Source organism: Nyctibius grandis, chromosome 1 (genome assembly GCF_013368605.1).
Source record: "Nyctibius grandis isolate bNycGra1 chromosome 1, bNycGra1.pri, whole genome shotgun sequence".
Taxonomy (NCBI): domain Eukaryota; kingdom Metazoa; phylum Chordata; class Aves; order Nyctibiiformes; family Nyctibiidae; genus Nyctibius; species Nyctibius grandis.
This window is the reverse complement of record NC_090658.1, coordinates 115,474,816-115,496,387: the sequence shown is the minus strand read 5'-3', so window position 1 is coordinate 115,496,387 and position 21,572 is coordinate 115,474,816. Positions and strand designations below refer to the sequence as shown.

The 21,572-nt window shown below is 38.9% G+C and overlaps 1 protein-coding gene across 2 annotated transcripts in view; it reads left to right on the top strand.

The window, feature by feature from the left end:
• Positions 1-21,572, top strand: part of MBOAT2 (membrane bound O-acyltransferase domain containing 2) — a 99,546-nt gene that overhangs the window by 37,762 nt on the left and 40,212 nt on the right. Inside the window, exons 1-2 of one of the 2 annotated variants that reach the window (XM_068406193.1) lie at positions 11,629-11,690; positions 20,977-21,072. Coding sequence is in view for 1 of the 2 variants with exons in the window: in XM_068406184.1 (XP_068262285.1) it covers positions 20,977-21,072 (96 nt within the window). In the remaining variant the exon portion in view is untranslated. Of the gene's footprint in view, positions 1-11,628; positions 11,691-20,976; positions 21,073-21,572 lie in introns of those variants that run through there. The other variant, XM_068406184.1, reaches the window with a different exon arrangement.

Sequence of the window (21,572 nt, the reverse complement as noted above, 5' to 3'; positions counted from 1 at the left end):
AATGTCAGTCTATTTTGGAGATTATTTGGCTGCAGTAATGAAAGATATTATATCATTCATGGAACTTCAGATCTCCCTGCTACTTGAACTAGATAAATACAATGAAATGTGATTTCCAGAGATTGCATAAATAGAGCTCCAAATCCATAGGAAACATTTCTAGATAGTAAGAAAGCATTTCTGGACTTCCTTGAGGACCTAGAAATTATTTCGGAGATCTGGCTGTCCTATTCCCAGGTATTCCACTGGGACACAAAGCTGTCTAAAATACAGGGTGCAGAAAGTCTAATGACCAGCTGCTAGTGTGGAGGTCACCATTTAAAGGAAGCAAGTATAAACTTTCCTTTTAGATGAGCTTAGACTTCTAGAAAGAGATTGATTCTTGATGATTTGTCACTATTAAAATGTTAATTGGAAATGGAACGTTTTTTCTGAGCTGAAGAATATTATAAGTACTTTCAATTTAGTGTTTTTTTTTTTTTCTTCAAAGAAAGCCTCTGTATTTAAGTACATTACTTTGGTTTTGATTTTTATTTTTATTCCCCTTGGCAGACTAGGTAGACTATGAAGAGACCAACAGGAATAGGCAGGAGTAGACCAGAAACAATATTCCATTTCTTCCTACACCGTCTTCTCCCAGTTGCTGAAAAGGAAAAAACAATAAGACTTATGTCATTTGATGTAATGTAACTTTCAGGTTTTTAATCTGCAACTTCTTTACGTCTGTTCCTGAGGTAAATATGCGTATTTGGGGTTTTTTATGAAAGTTTTAGGAATAACTTGCCTCACGGAGGACTGCTGTCAATGGTGCTTTGGCCACAAGCTTTGTATCCTCATGTGGGATGGTGCTGACTCAAATGTTGTAGTTCTATTACTAGATTTGCATCTTGCTCAATATTTTCTCCCCTCTTTATGGAAACTAAGGAATCCAGCATTCTAAGCGTAGAATTTGGATTTCTGAGTTTTGTCAGAGAATCTGTCCTCTTTCTTGCAATCCCTGCTTTCCCAAAGGTATTAATAAGAAATGTTCCATCTGGCTCTTCTGGGAGAAAAGCTTGTAGAGTATATGAGAGATACATGTAGAAGGAAAAAATTGTGTGTGAGAACTTCAGCTCAGTTCAGTTTTCTACATTGCTTGCATTTTATCTTGGCATTTCATGATGTGTTGTGTGGCTTGTTGCAAAGAAATTTGATACACAAAGTATTTGAATTATCTGTAAATTAGAAGATTGAAAAAAGTTGTGGGTTACCTCCCTCTTACCAAATAAATGTTTCTGAAATTACTGGTGCTACAGCCTCATTCTCACTCAAAAATATTTGTTTGCATTGATCAGGAGATAAGAGAGGTATAGACTGCCTGCCCTCACAGCATAGCTGAACTGCTTAATCAAACAATGTTTAGCGTATGGAATATGTGTTCAAAAAAAGGTACGTGACTATATAACGCAAAATGTGAAGTCTTTGCAGTACACATAACCTTGTGTACACATAATATTTAAAAGAAATCTGAGTAGTACTAAAATGTTATGACACAAAAACAACTCCTGTGGGTGTGTCTCTTGCATTCCTATTCTGGCAGTGGTCTTGCCAGATCATCAGCATCTTGACTGGCTCCCACAGCTGTTATTCTTCTTTATTGCATCTGAGCTCTTAATAGATTCCAAAATACAAATACTTTAAATTCAGATGTCTTTTCATCTACACACTGGATCTTTTTTTTTTTTTTTAGGCAGATTCCTTTTCTCTCATTTCTAAAAATGTTTATTTGGGAAACAAAGCTCAGTTATAGAATTCTGGAAAAGGAGGCTGGAAGGGTTTTGAGAGTTTATCTGAACCTCTAATCACGGGTAGCTTGAGATCTTTTAAAAATAATAATAAAAAAATCCACAAAGTTTCCAGTCTCGTTAGGCAATCTCTGTAGGTGCTTAACTATGCTTGCGCTTAGGTTCTCGTAGAAATTAGCCGAAGTGTAGCCCAAATCTTCTGTAGTTTGAGCCCCTTCATCTGTGTAGGGAAGTGTATTTCCATGCTTTTTGCAGCAGTCTTCTATTTATATTGTCTGCTTGCGGTTCAGTAAAGCCTGAAGAATTCTGTTTAAATCTCTCCTCAGGTTGTGGTTTCAAGGCCCCTTTCCATTTTTGTGTAGCTGCTTTTGGTCTTTTCAGTTGTTCTATGTCATTGGGAGATGTGATTTTCAAAACAGGTTGAGGTATTTATAATGCTAAGCAGAGTAAAAAGCTTGTTCTGTCTGTTTTGCATGTGAATTTCCACAGATCCTTTTCTGCTCTAATGCTACCTAATAGTCGGTTTCCATTACAGATTGGTATGGTTGATTATTTACAGCAAAAATTGTGCTTTGCACGCAATTTAATTCAATTCTGTCTGATGCTTTTAAGCCTTTCTTCATTTTTTTTGTCTAAGATAACTTGGTTTTCTGGTTAGCTAAGTGTTTGCAGTTTTTTATAATTTGATATCCACCTGCACATTTGATCAGTGTGCTTACTGTTACCAAAATACTTAATAAATGTTTCCTGTGGTTTTGATACATTTGAGTTAGTAGAACTATATCTGATACATCCTTCCTTATGATTTCATGGTGTTTCATCAGTGCCTTTTTTCTTTTCTTTTTTTTTTTGTATGATATGGATATTCGCAGTCTCCAGCAACTTGGAATATTAGGGTTAAGACAGAGTAACTGGCTGTATGCATACCTGTACCTCACACTGGTTGTGCTAATGGGGTAGGTCTGATCATGGCAGTCATTAGGCTTTGGGTGTGCATGGTGTGTCTCATACGGCAGACCTTGTCTGTTAGTTACAGTCATCTAACCAAGTCACTAGGAATAGGCTACTCTGATAGTACTTGTTCTGGACAAGCCTTTGACTCAGTTGTGTTGTACTGTTTACCTTCTAGGTGTTTGTAAATAAATACCGGGTATTTAAAAACAAACCAAACAAAAACAAACCACAAAAAAACCCAAAACATACCCCCCCCCCAAAAAAAAAAACAAACCCAAAACAACAACAAACCCCTTTATAGTATTTGATATCAAGTTTACATGTCTATGATTTTCTGAGTTCCCATTTCTACTTTTAAAGATAAGGTTCTAAAGAACCTTAGCCCTTTTTCCCAGTTTCAAGGAAGTCTTACCTGTGCTAAATTTTTTTCAGTGGATAATGATTAAATATGATTAATTAAGCTGTATTTAACTTAATATCTTTTAGAGTTTACTTGCATTTTGATTTGTTAACTCTTATCTTTCCACACTGTCTCTGAACTTTATCTTTGAATTTATTTTCTGAAATTGGCAATAATGCCTTTATGATTTACAGGCTATTTGACTTGCATGTTTTTGAATGTATTGTAACTGTTAGAAGGAAAGATGGATCAAAAGCAGCTTCTTGTGAGTTGCTCTTAAGCATTAAGTGTTTGTTAGATGCAAAGGGCTGCTATTTATTAAGTATCATCTACTAATAGGAAGCTAGCAGAAGTAGACTTTTTCTGGGTAATAGTTCAGCAGCCCCACAACTCAGAATTAGATGTATTAATGATCTGAAAAGGGCATTAAAAATCATAGAATGGTTGAGGTTGGAAGGGACCTCTGGAGGTAATGTGGTCCAACCCCTCTGCTCAAGCAGGGCCATGTTGCCAAGGTCTGTGTCCAGATGGCTTTTGAGCATCTCGAAGGAGGGAGACTCCACAACTTTTCTGGGTAACCTATCCCAGTGTTCAGTCACTCTCAAAGTAACCAAGTGTTTCATCATGTTCAGAGGGAATGTCCTGTGTTTCAGTTTGTGCCCATTGCCTCCAGTCCTGTCACTGGGCACCACCGCAAAGAGCCTGGGTCCATCTTATTTGCACCTTCCCTTCAGGTATTGATGCACATTGATGAGATCCCCCTGAGCCTGCTCTTCAGGCGGAACAGCCTCAGTTCTGTCAGCCTGTTCTCATAGGAGAGATGCTTCAGTCCCTTCATCATCCTTGTGCCCTTTGTTGGACTCACTCCAGTATGTCCATGTCGTCTTTGGGCTAAGGAGCCCAGAACTAGATGCAATACTCCAGGTGTGGCCTCACCAGTGCTGAGCAGAGGAGAAGAATCACCTCCCTCAGCCTGCTGGCAACACTGCCTAATTCAGCAAACAATTGCAGGCAATGTTTTCTTCAGACAAAGGAAGACTTTGAGGAACTTCGGAACTAATAGAAGACAATAAATGGACAAAAAATGACAGGCTTAGTTCAACACTGAAAAAGCAAACAATACGTGAGTTGAGACTGTTCAACTGTGCATACAACATAGCTGGCTTGAAACTAGGAATGGGATCTGTATATCATGGAGGACCTCCCAAGAGAAGCTTCATAAAACAAGCTATGTGAAGTGGAGAATAATAGGGAAGATATGCTGTTCTTACATGGATAGGGGACGTGGTGTCATACAGAGCCCAGTGTCGAGGACTTTATTTCACATGGAGTACTGCACAATTACTGAGGACTTGGAGAAGGTTATTAAAAAAAAAGAGGCGTGGAAAACTTGGATGAGAAATTGAGGATATTTGAGTTGGTTATCTTGAAAAGGAAGTTAATTAGAAGGAACGTAAGATCAGAACCTGCCCAAAGCTGTTTGTCTGCGTAAATAAAATTGCACTTCTGTTGTAGGGCAGTGGGGAGGAGACTGGGAAGGGATCTGGGATGGAAAGCTATATTTGATGTTCCGCTTGCTGGTGAGAAAATAAAAGCAGCAGGGGTTATGATTGTCCTGTCCAAATGAACTGTCTCTCTCAGGTCATAGTGGAAATCTAGATTTTAATTTTCTAGGATGTTTCTGGGGCCAAGACTGTAGGAAAATGCTAGAAGGGCTTCAATATCCTTATTAGAGAGAAAGGATTCTGGAAGGTTTATAAATACTAGGCATCAAAATCTAAAATGGTTTCCAGCTATAAGGAGTTAAAATAAAGCCTTCATGAGGATAGGGTAAACTTTTAAAAGGAGATTTTTAAGTTCATCTTACCTGGCTTCTGATATAGCACAGACATAGTATTTCTCACAGTTATTACAACCAATGACTTGTTTAATTAAATGTATTTCACAATCAAGATTGGATGCTTTTGGAGAAGATTCTGAGGGTCAGAAAATGTTTTCCATTAAAGTTGGTTCCTGTAATCATTTTTACCGTTTCTAGTCTGAATGTTTTTGAGCTATATTCCTGGCATTATTTCTTGTTATGCCTGCCTGGTTTTCGCCTTTCTAGTAGGTCTCCTAATGGACCTCCCATTCTTTCACTATGAAAGTAACATTTGTCTTCTAACAAGGTATTTTTCAGTCCGAGCTACTGTGCCATCTGGTTCTCGCAACTGCTGCTGATTGATTTGCTCCTGACAAGGATACTGAGTTAAGTGAGCCATTGGTTTGATCTGCTACGTAAAACAGAAATTGCCTAAGAAATACCAAAATAAATTGCAGAGAACAAAATGCATCGTGACTCGTTTCTTCCTTTTAAGGCAAGGATAGATGGGCCTCTTGTATGGAGGGGGAAATGGCATCTTCCTTTGAGAGCTTGCTTAGGGATTAAAGGACTGAGAAGTTGGCTGAAGCGTGGCAAAAGGAGGGTCGCAGAGGGAGCGGCTGATGCCCCATGGCTCATCTAGAGGCTGTGAGGCTTCGGTGAGGGGCCAGGAGCGGGCGGCCGGGCCTTGGAGGGGACAGGGAGAACTTCGGAGGGACTGGGGGTAATTGAGCAGAATGTACCACCGTTCAGAAAATAGTAAAATTGGCTGGAAGTCCGGGCCTGTCTGCCAAGGACACAATGAACAGAGAGAGGGGTGTGCTTTTTATTCTGGCTGCCCTACTTGCTCTCAGATTTTTCTGTTCAAAATTTAAGCTTTTAGTTCTTGTTCTAGTAGTGCACGTGTTGTTTTTGTATGTTGTGTGTTGTGCCCTACCTCCTCAGATCAAAAAGCCTTTATAAAGCTTCTGGAAAGCTTTCTATAAGGGGTGGGGGTGAGATCCAGACACGTCATTTTAAAACTGTGGCTAACTCTGGGTGCTTTGCATAACTCCTGTCCTTCTTTGACTAAGTGGTTTGGGGCATGCACATGTGGAGATTTTTTTAATGATCTTTTCCCACAGCAAATCGTAATGACTGGTGGAGCATATGGTTGTTAAAGTAAATAATCTTTTTGACTCCTTTCCTCTCAGGTGCTCCCATGTCATTTCCCCAGTTATTTCTTTCGAAGTATCTTTGCAAATATTTGGCATCTTTAATACAAATGTGCATTTTTCTACAATCTCAGCCACCTATACTGAATGTTGAGATGACATATTTGCTCTCATAGTTACAAGCTTCTATAACTTAAAAATGTGTATTTGGGAGTAAATAGTTTTGTAGCTAGAGCAGTAAGAGAAATCTGAGGTTTAACTGTGAGGTTTACAGTACAATAGAATCTTCTATTTAAATTCACATTTTGGGAATTTACGAGTTTTGTGTAGGAGGTACATGTTTCTTACATTAAAATATTGGGATTTTAAAGCTTGGTGCTTTTAGTACAATTCCATAAATACAGTAATATTTTATAACTTACTACATAGTGATATATAGGTACTGTACAGATGAAACTGTGTGCAAAAGTATCATTGCTGTTGCATTTTTGCCATGTGGCGATGTCTCAGTTGTGCTCCAGTACTGATCACTGCGGTGTAACTTCTTTCAGTAAGGTCCGTTTCACCCTGCATCCTCTGGTACTCTTCTCATGGAACTCTCCTCACAAGTGCTAGGAAGGATTTTAAGTATTTGAGGAAAACTAATTTGTTTGGGGATGAAAAGCTGTTAGCTTGGAATGCAGCTGTGTTGTTATTTGATGTGAAACTTCAGTAGAAAAAAGTTGCTCGTTTTCTTTACCACATTTTATCTTAGAAAATTAACAGTTAAATAAACTGAATAAATTCATAGAATGAGAGGTTTCAGGTGGAAGGGACCTCGAGGTCTCTGATCCAGCCTCCTGCTCAAAGCAGGGTCAGTGATGGGGTCAGATGAGGTTACTCGGGACTTTTTCCTGTTGGGTCTGGATAACCATTACCATCCTATGCTCTTCTCAAAGCTAATCATCTGCTGAGAGTAGATCTATAAAAGATCAAAGTGGACCTTGAAAATGAAAACCTACCCTATGTTTCATCATCCACATTGAATTAAAATTGACTACACTTAATGTATTTTATTACTACTTCATAAAACATGCCTGAGGCTAACAAAACAAAGTGCAAAGTTGTGGGCTTCTTAACAGCAGTTCTGGTAGTCTGAGTTTTCCCTCTCTTCCTTGCAAATCTGGTCTCATGGGTTTTGCAGTAGTCCAGTATGATTTGGGCAGTGATGAATAACTACTCTGGATTAAAATCTTTGTCCCTTTATTCTTGCAGTCATAGATTTCATAAGAGACATATATTCATACTTTTTTCTATGTCATTACATTCACAGGCTTTCTTGCTTTGCTGTTGAAAGAATTTGAGAAATTTGAGAAATAAATTGAGTCATTGCAGAGGTGTAGTACATTTGTTTGTAGTGGCAGTAATGAGTTTAGGCTAGAGGTGTGCTAATATGTTCATGATCTTCTAAAAGTGCCTTTTGTGGCAAAGGTACAAATAACTTAAGAGAATGCTGTTGGTTTTTTGACTGTATCACTGATTTTAATTTACTAGTAGATGAAGACTAACCTATGTGCTGCTTTTAGTTAGAATAGAAATGTGATCTACATGGTAGAGCCTTCATATAGAGCCTTCATGAAGGCATGGTAGAGCCTTTATATAGACTGAAAATACTTCAATAAAGCAACAACTGAAAAGTTTGACTGTTGTCTTTAGCTATTAAGTGATTAATTCACTATGAATTGTGGTGAGACTGAAGCACCCTCTTGCAAGTGTCATTTACAGTTGATGGTGCTTGAAGTAGAATGCTTTTTCTCATGAAGACTTCTGTTGTCCCTTTCCCCATCCTTTTCACTCTACACTTTTCTTGTTATCTTTGCATCTCAGTGGTGAGGTATGACAAGGTTCTGGCATTCAGCTGAACTCACCAAAGCAAAATATGAATCTTACAATCTGTTTGCTTGTTTTTAATTCTGTGCTGTTCTCACAAGACTGCCACCAACTTTTTTCTTCCTCTTGCTTCTTCCTAGTTTGAATGTGTGTGCTGACGTAAGACACTGAAATGGTGTTAAGTAAACAGTATTTGTCCCTAACAGCTAGCAGAAGTTTGAAAAGCATTCTGTCTTGACATTTAAACTAATGCCATTTAAATTTTCTCTTCTAAGTAACAAAGGCCTAAACAGAGTATGTTTTCAGACTAATACTGTCTTTACAGAATGCTTTCTCAACTATTCCAACAACTAAAGGTGGAAGGAGAGTGATCACTAGTAGAGCAAGAGTGTTATAAATGGCTGCAGAGCTAGGAGTGAGTATTGAATCGTAATTTAATTTTAGACATGGCTGGAGGGATACCTGGTGGTTTTAAGATCAAGCAATGAGATTTATTCACACTTAGAGAACATTAACTGATAAACAAATAACTAAGACAAAAAATAGGAATATAAATGCAATGTGTCTTATTTTATATAAATAGAATATAGCTGATTCAGACCCCTCCTGGGGGAGTTCTCATTGCTCCAGTTTGTGACTATATAGACACCTATGGATTTTCAGTAGCCAAAACAGTGCGAAATTCTGTTTGCTTAAAAAATACAGTCCACTTCCCCTCCCATTCTCGAGTCACTAATAAGTGTCATAAACCCCAAATATGTTAAACTGTTTTTTTTTAAGGCACGTAGAACAGAGCATGCACATTTAGCTGAAACTTTTCTTCAAATTTGGTTTACAATGAAAACACAGAAGGAAGCTTAACTGCATTGATGCTGCCAGGCATCACAGTAATGAATAATCAGAGAGTGCGCGCTGTGTGCTTGTGTTACAGATTAGTTTGTCTTGACTGTTATACTAGATGTGATTTTTCAAAGTCTTGACATTCCTGGCAAGTTCAGCGTAGGAGCTTCTGCATGCATGCTAAATTTCTGGCTGACTGGCAGTCACACTATTTTTAGGCTTCAGGGGTTACAGTGTGGAGTTTAACATGCTTAGAATGAAATTAAAAGTTCTGTCTGAAAATTAGTGATTTTAATTAACTTGAACACAATTTATACACTGCTATGTGTCAGATGCTTTGTAATAAAACTTGTAGTTGACAAGTTTAGTGTTTAGGTGTTCCTGTAATAGTGACCATAAAGCAGTTCAGTGAATTGTAATCTTTAACACACTTACTCATAGAATGCTCTTATGAACTAGGTAAGTGTTTCTATTCATGTTTTATAGATGGGGCAGTCAGAGGGATTCAAATAGCTCCGTAAATTCAGCTCCTAAATAAGAAGGTTCTGTGGATTTATACGATGGGAATTTGAATGCCTAAAGAACAACTATATAAATAGGAATACTTGCATTTGTGGATCTTGGTTTAAGTCACCTGCTCTAATTGTACAGTGAGGGTGTGATGTGTCTCCCAGGCTGCTGGAGTTCAGTTCTCTTCCTTGATTGTTCTGCCTGTCTGTGCTGGCTATTGAGTGATGTTATGGTGAAGTGTGTAATGCACAGTGGGACCTTTACCACCATAATAATAGTAATCTGCTTCTATATGTATGTAACATGTATTTCTTGCTGTGAACAAATAGGTATAAACTATTTCATCTAAATTACTTCTTTGACTGTTGCTCTAATTTAACAAACTTGCTTCTAAGTGATAGTATTTGGCTTTTAATAGCCTAGATACAGAGCTTTTCACTGCATGCTGTCTAGAATTATGGGTAAAAAGAAATTTGAGCATGTTTCCTAATTCAAACTAGTACCGGTCATGAAAAATACAAATAAAGACAAACTCTCATGCCTCTTTTTCTTCGTAGTTCATGTTTAAAATTCATAAATGTCTCCTTAGAATTCTCTTGTGACTTTTGTACTACCTGTAGATAAAGGAATTTAAGTAATGAAAATTTTCACAAAGGAAGCTTTGAGATGGCAAAATGATTGCAGATACCTTCCTTGGATGTAACTTGCAGCCTCCAGGCAGTCCTGTGAGCAGCAAAAGATTTTGTCAGTCATTCCAAAAGATTCGGGAGTGAGAAGTTCATTTGCTTGGACACCCTGTTTGTGACGAGAAAAAAACCCTGGTCTTAGCTCAGATAAAGAATGGCTCATTGTGTTTGGTCATATCCCTACTTGTACAAAGCAGAATAAACCAGTAGTATGGGGAAATTGGCAGCTACTCAGTGAGTATGAAAAGTGCTTGAATGCTGGGAGAAAGAAATTGATGAAGTCAGATTGTTTATTATTTATTTCCTTGAGTGAATTTTAAGTGACTTTTCTCAATTACATAAATTCAGTGAATTGAAAGTTGATGTCTGTAGTGAGTTTTAGGGAATACAAGAGATAATAATTCAGGAAGGTAATAGAACACTTTGAGGAGTGATAGGCAAATGGCACTAATATGAGTGCACATATAGGTGAATAATCCATGATTTTGATTTCGTATCTCAGGATAATTCATGAACAACCTGACATTCCTTATCCTTCTTAGCATTGACACAAACACTGCATTTATACAGAATGTAGCCTCTTCCACTAGCATACGTTGTGATTAAATCTACCCAAAAGTTTCTGCTAGTTGACTTCATACACTGTGTTGTTAGGGACAGGTCATATGATTCTTTTGGCTGGAATAAACTGAGCAGTTCAGATATTTATTTTTTTTTTTAGTTAATTGTGAGATAATTTGATTGCTCTAGGCATTTTGAGGGAAAATTTTGAAGGACATTAGAAGATCACAAACACAAGTGGTTTTCTGAATCTTTACTGACGAGCAGAGAGATGACAAAACAGTGCAAGCAGTTCAGCGGCTAGTGTGGGCTGAAAGTGCAGCCAAGTTCAGATGTGTATGGAGATAAGATCAAGACATACCCAAGTAAATAAAACCTAAAAAAGGTGTAGTTTATATAATTATAAATAAGTATAATATAGAAATATATACTCTGAGAATACAATTACTTCCTAACGTAAAGGTCATAAATGTAGCTTTGAATAATTATTGTTTGCCTGGGTTTAATGTATGACGCTTCCATGAGTGATTGTGCCATGACTTAGACTGTCATTGAGTAGTTAATTTTCTTTTTTTGGTTTCCCATTGTTAACTGGAAGAAGGAAAAATGTTCCAAAAATAAATGAAAGGCTTTTTTCATAACGGATTCCTTGTGTACTTACATGCAACAGTCTTACAGGTACTGATTCTTCCCAACCATCAAGCTGAAGTATTTCCTTGTGAGTGTACAGTAGGACTGCTGTATGCCACAAATAACTGTTATCCATAGAGCTGACTTTTGCTGAGAATTGGTTTCTTGCCATGCCGTTTCTATTGCATATTGCTCTTTTTGTGAAGTATCTCAAATTCACCTCTGGAAATAGTCAATAGTGTTTCTGTCATGTGGGAGAAAAGGAATGTGCATGAAAATAGAAGTTGCCATCCTGTATTCAGGAGTAACCCATGTCAGGCTTCACCATGGAGCAAAGAAAATGGAGTTACTGACAGGTTTTCTCCAGGCTGGGAGCAGAAGACAGCTGACTTAGATCTCTACATGTGATCCTGCAGGAGCATATGACAAAGACTGACAGTGGTAAAGTTGATGCATCATGTGCATGTTATATACATTGCTATGCATTGATTAAAGGACGTAGAAGATACAAAATTGTTGTGTGATTGTGGTGCTTCAACTTAGCTGGGGTAGGGGGGTGGAGAGAAGATTGGAGAGAAATGGAACAAGTCATCTGAAGGGATAGGTCTTTCCAGATCAAAGGAATGTTCAGCATCAGAGCAAAGCAGGCATTTCATTTAAGCTATATTTTAAGTAAATCAGATTATTTAGAAAAGCTTTTATTCCAGACATTGTGCTGCCTGAGGTGTGTGTCTGATTGCAGGACGATGTAAATAGCTCGGGAAGCAGTAAGGCTGCAGTTTTGATGCAGGTCAGACCAGCTGTGGGGCCTGCAGCTGACTCAGTGGCCAGTTGAAATCAAAGAACTGTTTGATTCCTTCCTGAAGGCAAAGCAAGAAATACAGTGGGAAATAGAGTACTATCATGCCCTCTGATAAGTACCTTTGTAAAAGAGGGCATTTTGTTTTGAGAAATGGTTTAAAAGGAGATGCAGCTGTCTTCCGAGTGTGTTAGGTTCTTAATACAAGCTCCTGGCTTTCCTTTGATATTGGAATCATTCAAGTATTCCCCTTCTGTAACTAAATTTGATTCCTATAGACTTTCACTTTGCATATTCCCCCCTGCAGGGATCTGGGTTGTTTATTAATACGCTAGCAGCCCCGTGTGCTGATTCTGGCTGCACAACCGTCTTCTCAGCAAATCACATCCCGTATGTTTCCCAGCTGCTGCCATCCTTAACACATGCAGCAAATGTCTCCTGGCTGGCTGAACACAACTTCCAGCTGGCATCACCTCATGACTGAGCAAAACTGCCCCCTCTCTCCCAGCAGTGTTGCAGTCCTGCTGTTTCTCTGTCTCGGGTGTTGTGGCTCCAGGCAAGGATGTGGGCATTGCAGCAGAGCTTGGGGGGCTGAGACAGCTGGGAATCTGTTCTGCTCTGCAGCCAGGAAGGAGCAACAGCTGGGGCACGTGGGGATGTGTGTGGGGTGCGAGGAGGGTGTGTAGCTAGAGCAGGGTGATGAGTGGGTGAATGAAAATAACAGCTCACTCTTATCTTTATCCCGGAAGATACTTGCCAAGTACCGAGTTTACAGCAGTAACAGGTTTAATGATTGACCTCACCATGGTTTTGCCAGCAGACAACTTGTTCTCTTTGGCTGTGAGTTCTTGTATGAATGAAGCTTTATGGTCCACTGAAAAAAAATTATTTAGTCTTGCAAAATATTTTATGTTTAGCAGTTCTAGTTTACAGTTACCAAACCATTATGGCTAGTAGGGCTATACTTCAAAATAGTGCTTTCAATAGTCCTATTATTGGCAATGTTCTGTAATAACATCTTTATTTCCTTAAAAACATTCTACAGAAGTTGTGTTGCTGCGTAGCTCCTTACAAGGAGACTGTTTTCTGGCTGTGTGCTCTATGGGTTTCTGCTGGTTTGCAAAAGTAAAGATACTGGGCATGGTTCTGCAGTTTGAAAGGAGGTTGCTTATGTATCACGTGGGAGAAAGAGGAAGGATAAAATCACTTGTATGCTGTGATGCTGAAACATCATATAGCAAGTCAAATATTATATAGAAAAATGCATGGAAACATGGGTGAACACGTGAAAATTCACAGCGACGCCATAGAAGTGTTTGTGGAACTTGGCAGCTATTTTATTTCTGAGTCATGAGTACTCATCTTTTTCAGAAGATGTGTCAAGAATCTCCTTCCTTCATCTGGGCTTTGTAAGGTGGATTCCAGCATCAGGGAGTTCTGCCTTTACATATTTTGTGTTGTGAAGCCATTAGGCTTTCTTCTTTGTGTGTGTTTTTAAGTGCTATATACTACTGTCAACTTTTTAAAATATAAAGGTCAGCTCTGGTGCTCTTATCTACATTGTTTACTGTTGTACTTTCAAGTGATTGCAGAAATAGGGGTTGATATGACACACTATGATTTTTCAGGTGAGAGAGAACTTACGTGACCTCTCATGTCTCATCTCAGTTTAACATTAAGATTTTGGACAGAGTCAACTTCAGCTCTCAGCTTTGAGTCTGATAAGGGATGAAATTAATTTTTCTATTCCCACCCTTCCTTGTTCCATGTTCCTTTGGAGACTTACAGGAAGAATGAAGCACACAACATGTTTCTTCCATCCTAGGGAATAAATGAAAGCACCTTCCCCCCTGCCCTCCCTTTAATTGTAGATGATGTTTCTCCCTTGTACGAGAGCCTGAAGCTGATCTCCTCGTCCTTGAGACGTTCCAGATTTGGAGGGAGCGGAGCGAGAGGTCGGAAGGCGAGAGAATGTAAACTTAGGGAGCTTGTGGAAAATACCAAGTTTTTAAGTGTGCCTTTTTGACAAGAATATCTGTGTTGTATTTGTCATATATTAATGTTGCATTTGGAATGTGGCATGTAGCTATAAACGGAACAATTGCTTAATTTAGCTTGGTTCAATATTTACTTTACCAAGCCATTATGTACCAAAACATCAAAATACATTAAGCAAGTGATAATGTCTACAGCAAATCTGTAGTAAACAAAACCAGCAAAACCATTGCAAACGGTTCTGGGTGCTGTTGAGCTGATGAAGCCTCGTGTCCCGTGGCTCTGTGTGTCTGGTTGTATGCAGGAAGCCGATGGACCTGCATAGGTATCACTCTATGAGCTGAGCAAAATCCAACGTGGACACTAGCCGGCCCGGAGGTGTGAGCCTGATGCATGGCCAGCATGTGCTGACCAGCTCAGCAAGCCACTGCCCCATAGCAGGTGGCATTGGAGGCCATGTGCAGCCCTTGTGCCATATGTATTGTTGTTGTATCTAAACGTTGGAGAACTCCGCACAGTTGTTAAATTTGCTTTAAAATGGCTATCAGACCCAAAAATCTTCAACTCGGGGTTGAAGAGGGATGGGATCGGATAGCCGGATTGCTCGTTACCAAGGCACGATGGTATGAATGCTTCCTTTTCTGGGAATGGACTCACAGGCAGTCTGGTTTTGTCTTTTTTTGGTCGTTTTCAATGCATTTTTGAATCTCCACTTGAAGTAATCAGAAGGGACAGACTAGTGTGGGGATCAGAAAGCTTCCAACTGGCTCAAAAGGATTAACATTGCTCACATTTTAGAGAGTGGTTTCTTGAAATACAGAGAGGATTGGGACTTGGTTAAGGCCACACACACCGAGTCTGTTACTTGTTATGTCATAACACTGATCCATGTTCTAAGTAACACCGATGGTGTATGTCAAATAGTGTATCCATAATTTGAACAGGAATTGTGTAAATAGGAATCTCTTCTTGATGTAACAACAGCAGGTTGCGGCAGGCTGGCTGATCTTGTGACTGTTAGACAGTCAAAACTAAGCTAATTCTAATCAGTATTTTTACTGGCTTGTACTTGATGATTACAGAATTAGATAGATGTTTAGCTTTGGCACTTTGGACCCGCACTTTGGACCTTTTTGCTTGACGAATATTTTTCCCCCTGAAGTTTTGCAAACAAATATTTTATGATCTTACTGCACAGAGTGGAATTTCTCCGTGTGAACAATGAAAACTAATTATGCTCATTAGAATGAAAACAATTAATGTAACGGCATTTTGGTAAGAATTCAGTTCTGACCCTAGAGACAAGAATTTATTTTTTTAGGGTTTTTAGGGTTTTTGTGTTGGCACGAGCAGTAGGAAAAACAAACAAACCAACCCAGGCAGCAGCTTTCACTACAGGGCATGGGAAAACTCGGAGGCTATTCTGTCACCTTTTCTAAAAATCAAAGCAGTATAATGTTACATGGTGGTCAGGTCTGCCTTTTGAAACCAAATAATTACACATTTAAAGAAAACCCCAGTATTATCTCCTAACATAATGGAAGGAGTGGATCTTGACTGGATGTGAAACCTTTATTTCAAGACTAAATCCATAGTGTGTGCCTACTAGCTGTGAAAAAGTGCTGTGTGTTGCTTGGTTTATTTAACTTTATTCCAGCAAAATAGCATACTGTGCTGTTGTCCTTCCACTGCATGGGAAGAGCCTAAAATAACCGAAGCTGTTATGACATCTCCCAAAGCGTGCCTTTGTCAAGGTCGCAGTTCTATTTTTGCTTCATTTTGTGCAAACAGAGATAGGTATGGTAGGTACTCGACCAAATGTTTTATAACGAAGATGCTGAGCTCCCCAGAAGTGTAAAATCAAACAAAAATGCAACTCTCACCCCTGGTTATGCAAATACAATCAGCTAATGTATGTTATGGTTAGCCTGGGCCTGGGTGCAGCCCGGCTTGCCCATTGGCAGATACAAAGCGGTAGAACTGACCTACAGATTTCGTGCTCTTTCTTAGCCAGCAACCCAAAATTTCTGAGGGACACACATAAAAGCTGGAGGTTCTGCTGTTAAACCATAAAATACAAAGCTATGGAAGCTTTATGTAAGCAGGTTCTGCTGGCTCGTTCTGTGCTATCAAATTTGTACGTAGTTATGATGAAAATCAACAGATCTTTCTCCAGTGTATTTGGAGCAACAGAGGGTGGTAAAGATGAGGGTGTGCGCTGGAGCAAAAAGTTGATAGAGGAGTAGGATGCTGAGGGTTATGAAATGCGTGGATGCAATATTTGAATCCTAATCTTTAAGGTGCTGATGGTTTGAGTCTGGGAGAGCATTGGGAAGTAGTTTCTGTGCTTGTTCTGCTCATCTGCTTTCCTGGACACCCATGTTTTAGCCGCTGCTTTGGGGAGGAGCCCAGTCCTGGATCCTGGGCTGTAGGTGGAGACTTTGCCTGGCCTAGTGCTGCCACTCATGCGGGGTCTTTATGTCCTTCTCTGTAACAGATGATGTGGTGGGCAGGATAGTAGGTGTATCACATGGAATGAATTTATAAGGCAACACTGGATAAAAAGGCTTTGCCTGTAGGAAAAAAAAATCAGCTGTTCAAACAAAATCAGACCACTTTGCACTGAAGTAGATGAGCAGCGCTCGTGTGAATGTTCTGTTGGCTCTGCTGAACTTGTGAGGGCGATAAAAAAAGAGTAGTAGTACAGGGATGAGATTGATGAGGTTTTCTGCATTAGCAGAAGTGGTGCTTCAGAAGTCTATTTAATGTAAGTACTCCAGTTTAGCAGTAGAAATTGAAGAGGCTGCGTACTTAGTATTTTTTATATATTGTAATATATATGTGTTCATAGTTCTGTTTGGTTAAGACAACATGGCAGCAAATTTCACTGCTCTGTGGGAAGATAACTTTTGGTTTAGATTGTAAAATGGAATGTGGAATCTCAGCAAGAAGTTTAAGGTTTTGTGGGTTTTTTTTGTGGGGGGTTTTTTTTTTTTTTCATTCTTCCATTTCTGCACTATAACTTCAGTGTGGATATTAACTGAACGTTGCGAGAAACCCCACCGTGTCAGTCATGATGGCTAACGTCTATTTTGAAGGATATCTGAAAGTACCCAGGTGGCTGACATTTTGGTCAGCAGATACCAAAACCAGAGAAAAGCTGTATAAGGCAAGAAGGCAAGAAAGGATGGGCTCATTTTGATGCTGTTCTTTCTAACTGGACTTTTCATAGTAACATTAGGTTTGGCTTGGAAAAGAGTATTGGGAAGGATAGCAGATGCTAGATCTGATAGATGTTTCTGGCTTTTCTCAAGGCAAGGTGCCAGTTAGGCTCCTGCTGAAGTGTCTTAGCAAATGACGATTTTTCCTCTAAAGATGTTGGGAAAGCTGTCCCTCCCCCTTGCCTTCTTTACTGCAAGGGCACATCCCTGGCTCGTGTTCAACTTCATGTCCACCAGGACCCCCACGTCCTTTTCTTCCAAGCTGCTTTCCAGCTGGGTGGCTACCAGCATATATTGGTGCCTGGGATTGTTCTTCCCCAGGTGCAGGACTTTACACTTCCCCTTGTTGACCATCATGAGGTTCCTGTCAGTCCATTTCTCCAACCTGTCAAGGTCTCTCTGGATGGTAGCAAGATCTTCTGATGTATCAGCCACTCCTCCCAGTTTGGTATCATGAGCAAACTTGCTGAGGGTATGCTCTGCCTCATCATCCAGATCATTGATGAAGATGTTGAAGAGGATTGGACACGGTATTGAACCCATGGGATACACTGCTAGTTACTGTCATCCTAAGTCAGCTTTGTGCCACCGATCATCAGACTTTGGGCCCGGCTGTTCAGCCTGTTTTCAATCCACTTGACTGCCTGCTCATCCAGTCTATACATCATCAGCTTGTCTGTGAGGATCTTCTGGGAGACAGCATCAAAAGCTTTTCTGAAGGCCAGGTAGACAATATCCACTGCTCTCCCCTCATCTACCAGGCCAGTCATTTCATCGTAGAAAGCTAACTTGCTATAGGAGTTGTAAGGCATTTAAGCCACAGGAACCTGCAAGTGAAGAAGTAACCTTTAAACTGCCCTGCACATTTCACTCTTCCATAATCGGGTATCATTGCTGCCCCTGTCTGTGTTCCTAAGTGCAGGACGCTACAACGTGGTTTAAACTACTTGTATTAGCTACAAATATAATCTTTCTCCTTTCATGGAACACCTGTGGTTAGATTTGTGGAAGTACAGAGCACTTGTGTGTGTGTGTGGCTGAAATGTACTGGTGATATCTTTTCTGTCAACTTTAAAAAAGGTAAGTTCACCCAAGAATTGACCTTGCATCTCCCCAGTTTGGTGTGCAGACCCACGTAATCTCTTCATTTCTCAATTTCCGCATATATGTAGAACTGAGCTAACATTGAGTATCACTAAAATTCATCTTAAAAAGGAATGCATTTTTTATGAAACACATGAATGCGCAGAGAGTAACTGAGGAAGTACTCCTGGGGAAATCCCAAACTTTGAGTGCAGCATGTGAAAGGTATGCAGTAAGTAAAATCTCTGGATGTGTCTTGACCTTGAATGCAAAGCCTTCAAAAAGTATCAAGAGTAGTGACCTGTTTCTTCAATGAGACAGGAATTTGCAGCTGCATGTTCACATAATGCTGCAGGACTGTACCATGATGACTATGTAGAAAAGAACCTGAGGTTTCCTGACTTCTCAGTGCTTTTCTTCTTTTAGGATATTTATTAGTTTTCCTGCAGTTATACTTATCAGCATAGCTTTTCTGCTTGCAAAAGGAAGTCTTCATAATGTCTTGTTTAAAACCAGCATAAATGTTTTACGACATAAACTCTATGAGGTAGAAACTGGTGTGTGTTTTCTTCCATCTGAGAGTGTGTACCTAATCCACTAATGTATAAAGTGTGTTTCTTGTCCTAACAACCGATGTATTGCTGCTGTGGGTAGCATTTGAAGTTATGACAGCTGTAGTTAGCGTCACTTTTGTAATTCTGTTTATTGTAGACCTATTGCAATATGCTGTGAATAGACTGTTGTTAATAAATACATGATCATGCCAGTGGGGATAAAATGAGATTCTCTTAAAGAAAACTACAGTATTTTAATTTTTCTTGGCTTTTTGGTATGGTATCTATGGGTGGGTATGTAGGTATCTCTACACATAAATTACTTCTAGTCTAGGATTGTTTAGCATGTAAATCAAGAGGCTGGTAAAGCTGAAAATCGTACTGAATTTTTAGTGAATGGAAGAACTGAGAATGATCTCAGTGTGGGAAAACTAAACCCCACATACTCCTCATTCATGTGAAATCTGGGTGATATTTTTTTGCGGGGCGGGGGGGGGGGGGGTAGTTTTTTCTTAAAATGTCTCAGGAAAATTTTAATTCCAAACTTTTTAAAAAGAGTTCTATATATGTCATACTCCTGACAGCTGCAGTCCACTACATACTACTTGTGTTGTTTTTCTTGCTGAAATAATTTGGTATAATTATAAGCCAATTATTGTGTAATTTTGTTGGATTCTTATTATAAACACTTCTGTACCAATTAGCCACCCAATGTAATATTGTTTCTGGATTATTAATATTCATGAAAACAGAAAATAAACTATTGCTAAAACAGGCACACTAAACCTTTTTTTAAAAAAAGTAACAAGTGTGGTTTAGTGTAGCTACTGATGTATAAGGTAAACTGTAACTTGGAAGTTGTATGTTTTAAAATATTCAATGGTTTATATCTAGCACAATTCTTAATTAAAGGTTAAACTGTTAACTGTTCTGCATGGCAAAAATAGGCATCACTTTCAGATTGAAGAATAATTTCTAAGACTTTAGAATTTGTTATGCTAACGCTCTCTTTTTTTGCAAAAATATTCATTTGTAAAATAAAGAAAAAGCATGTTCCGAGCTCTTCCTGTGGTGTCCCTCACTATTTCACCTAAATCCAGTCCTAGTCATGATTTTCCATTTGGTGTATGAATATTTTCATTCTAACTGGATTTTGAATATATAATATGGTCTGCTGTAGGGGTTGCGTATTAGTCTTCTGAACATTAAACAAGTGCTTGATTTCATTACCATGAATGTTTCCTAAGTTACGTGGAAAAGTTCAAGACCATAAAGTTCATACATAAAGTCTTAAAGGATTAGTTAAGTTCCTGCTGGCATTCACCATCCTTTTTGACTGCAAAGAATATCTGGCAGACTTTGTGAAGTGTGTTGGCAAATCAGTTCTCATTAGTATACTGTTGTGCATCTTCAAAAGAGGGGTAAAAAAAATCCCAGCCCTGTCCTGAAAAAAATGATATGTGAAATTAAATTTATAAAAGGTGGTTCTTGTCTGTGTTTTTCTTAAATTTGCTGAGGATCAGCTTGAACAGGAGGCATAAAGGCATCCTGTTCCTTTTTCACTCAGATATGTTTTAATGTGGGTATTTGAAAATCAATTGCCTTTTCCAGTTCCTTTGAAAACAGCAGCAGTGGGATTTGTGGTGCTGAATTTTGAATGTGTAGAAATACATTCAGTGGAAATTGTTCGATGTATAATTTGCCAAATTTCGATACTCATATAGACAAAAACTAACTTTGAACTAAAAAAAAGCTTAACAGATTCATTTTCTCTTTATAGGACTTCCAGTTTTTTACAGTAGGCTTGAAATTATAAATCCTATGCTTTATGTGAATAAATATTTTGGCTAATGACAACAGAATTTGTAAGTTGCTACTTCACACTTTAAAAAAAATTCAATGTGCTTGCATAGAATAAATATTGTGTATTAGAATGAAGGTGTAATTACACACTCCAATTATGTAATACTCACTAGAAATAATTGGAGGCTAAACTCTACTTAAAAGGTAGTTTATTCAATGGAGAAATGTTTATGGTTTTTAACTGAAAAGGTTTTTTTCCATTTTCTTTCCAGGTATTGCTTTGTTTTTGCTTTGGGATACCTCACTGTGTGCCAAATTACTAGAGTCTATATCTTTGATTATGGACAGTATTCTGCTGATTTTTCTGGGTAAGGAGAAAAATAATCTTTCCATCTTGTCCTCCGAAGTGATACTGTGTCTGGTAGTGGGTTTTTTCCAAGTTAAGTGTGTCAGCCTTTTAAACTTTGGGCGAAAGCAGGGCATGTGTGTGCATGTCGTCACACATAGAAATATGTACGTACCTATGCTTTAATCATGCAAACTGAGAGTTTTGGGAACAGTTGTGTCTGTTAGAACCACAAATGCATTATCTGCTGCCTCCTGTTCCTGTCTGAAGGGCATAAAGGATTTGGAGGCTGTGGGATTTTTTTTGGTTTTGCTTTTTCTCCCAAAATCTCTGTTACCACCCACAGCAACATGATGAAACTTGAATTGTATCTGATGTACTTGCATGCCTGCCACAGTCTGATACCACTTTATGAGGAAAAACTGAATGTTTTATGGAATTTAGCTTTTAGCATTTTTATTTTTTGGTTTTATGTTAGATGTTTCAGAAGGGGAAAGCTAAGGAGAGAGGCACCTGTATGGT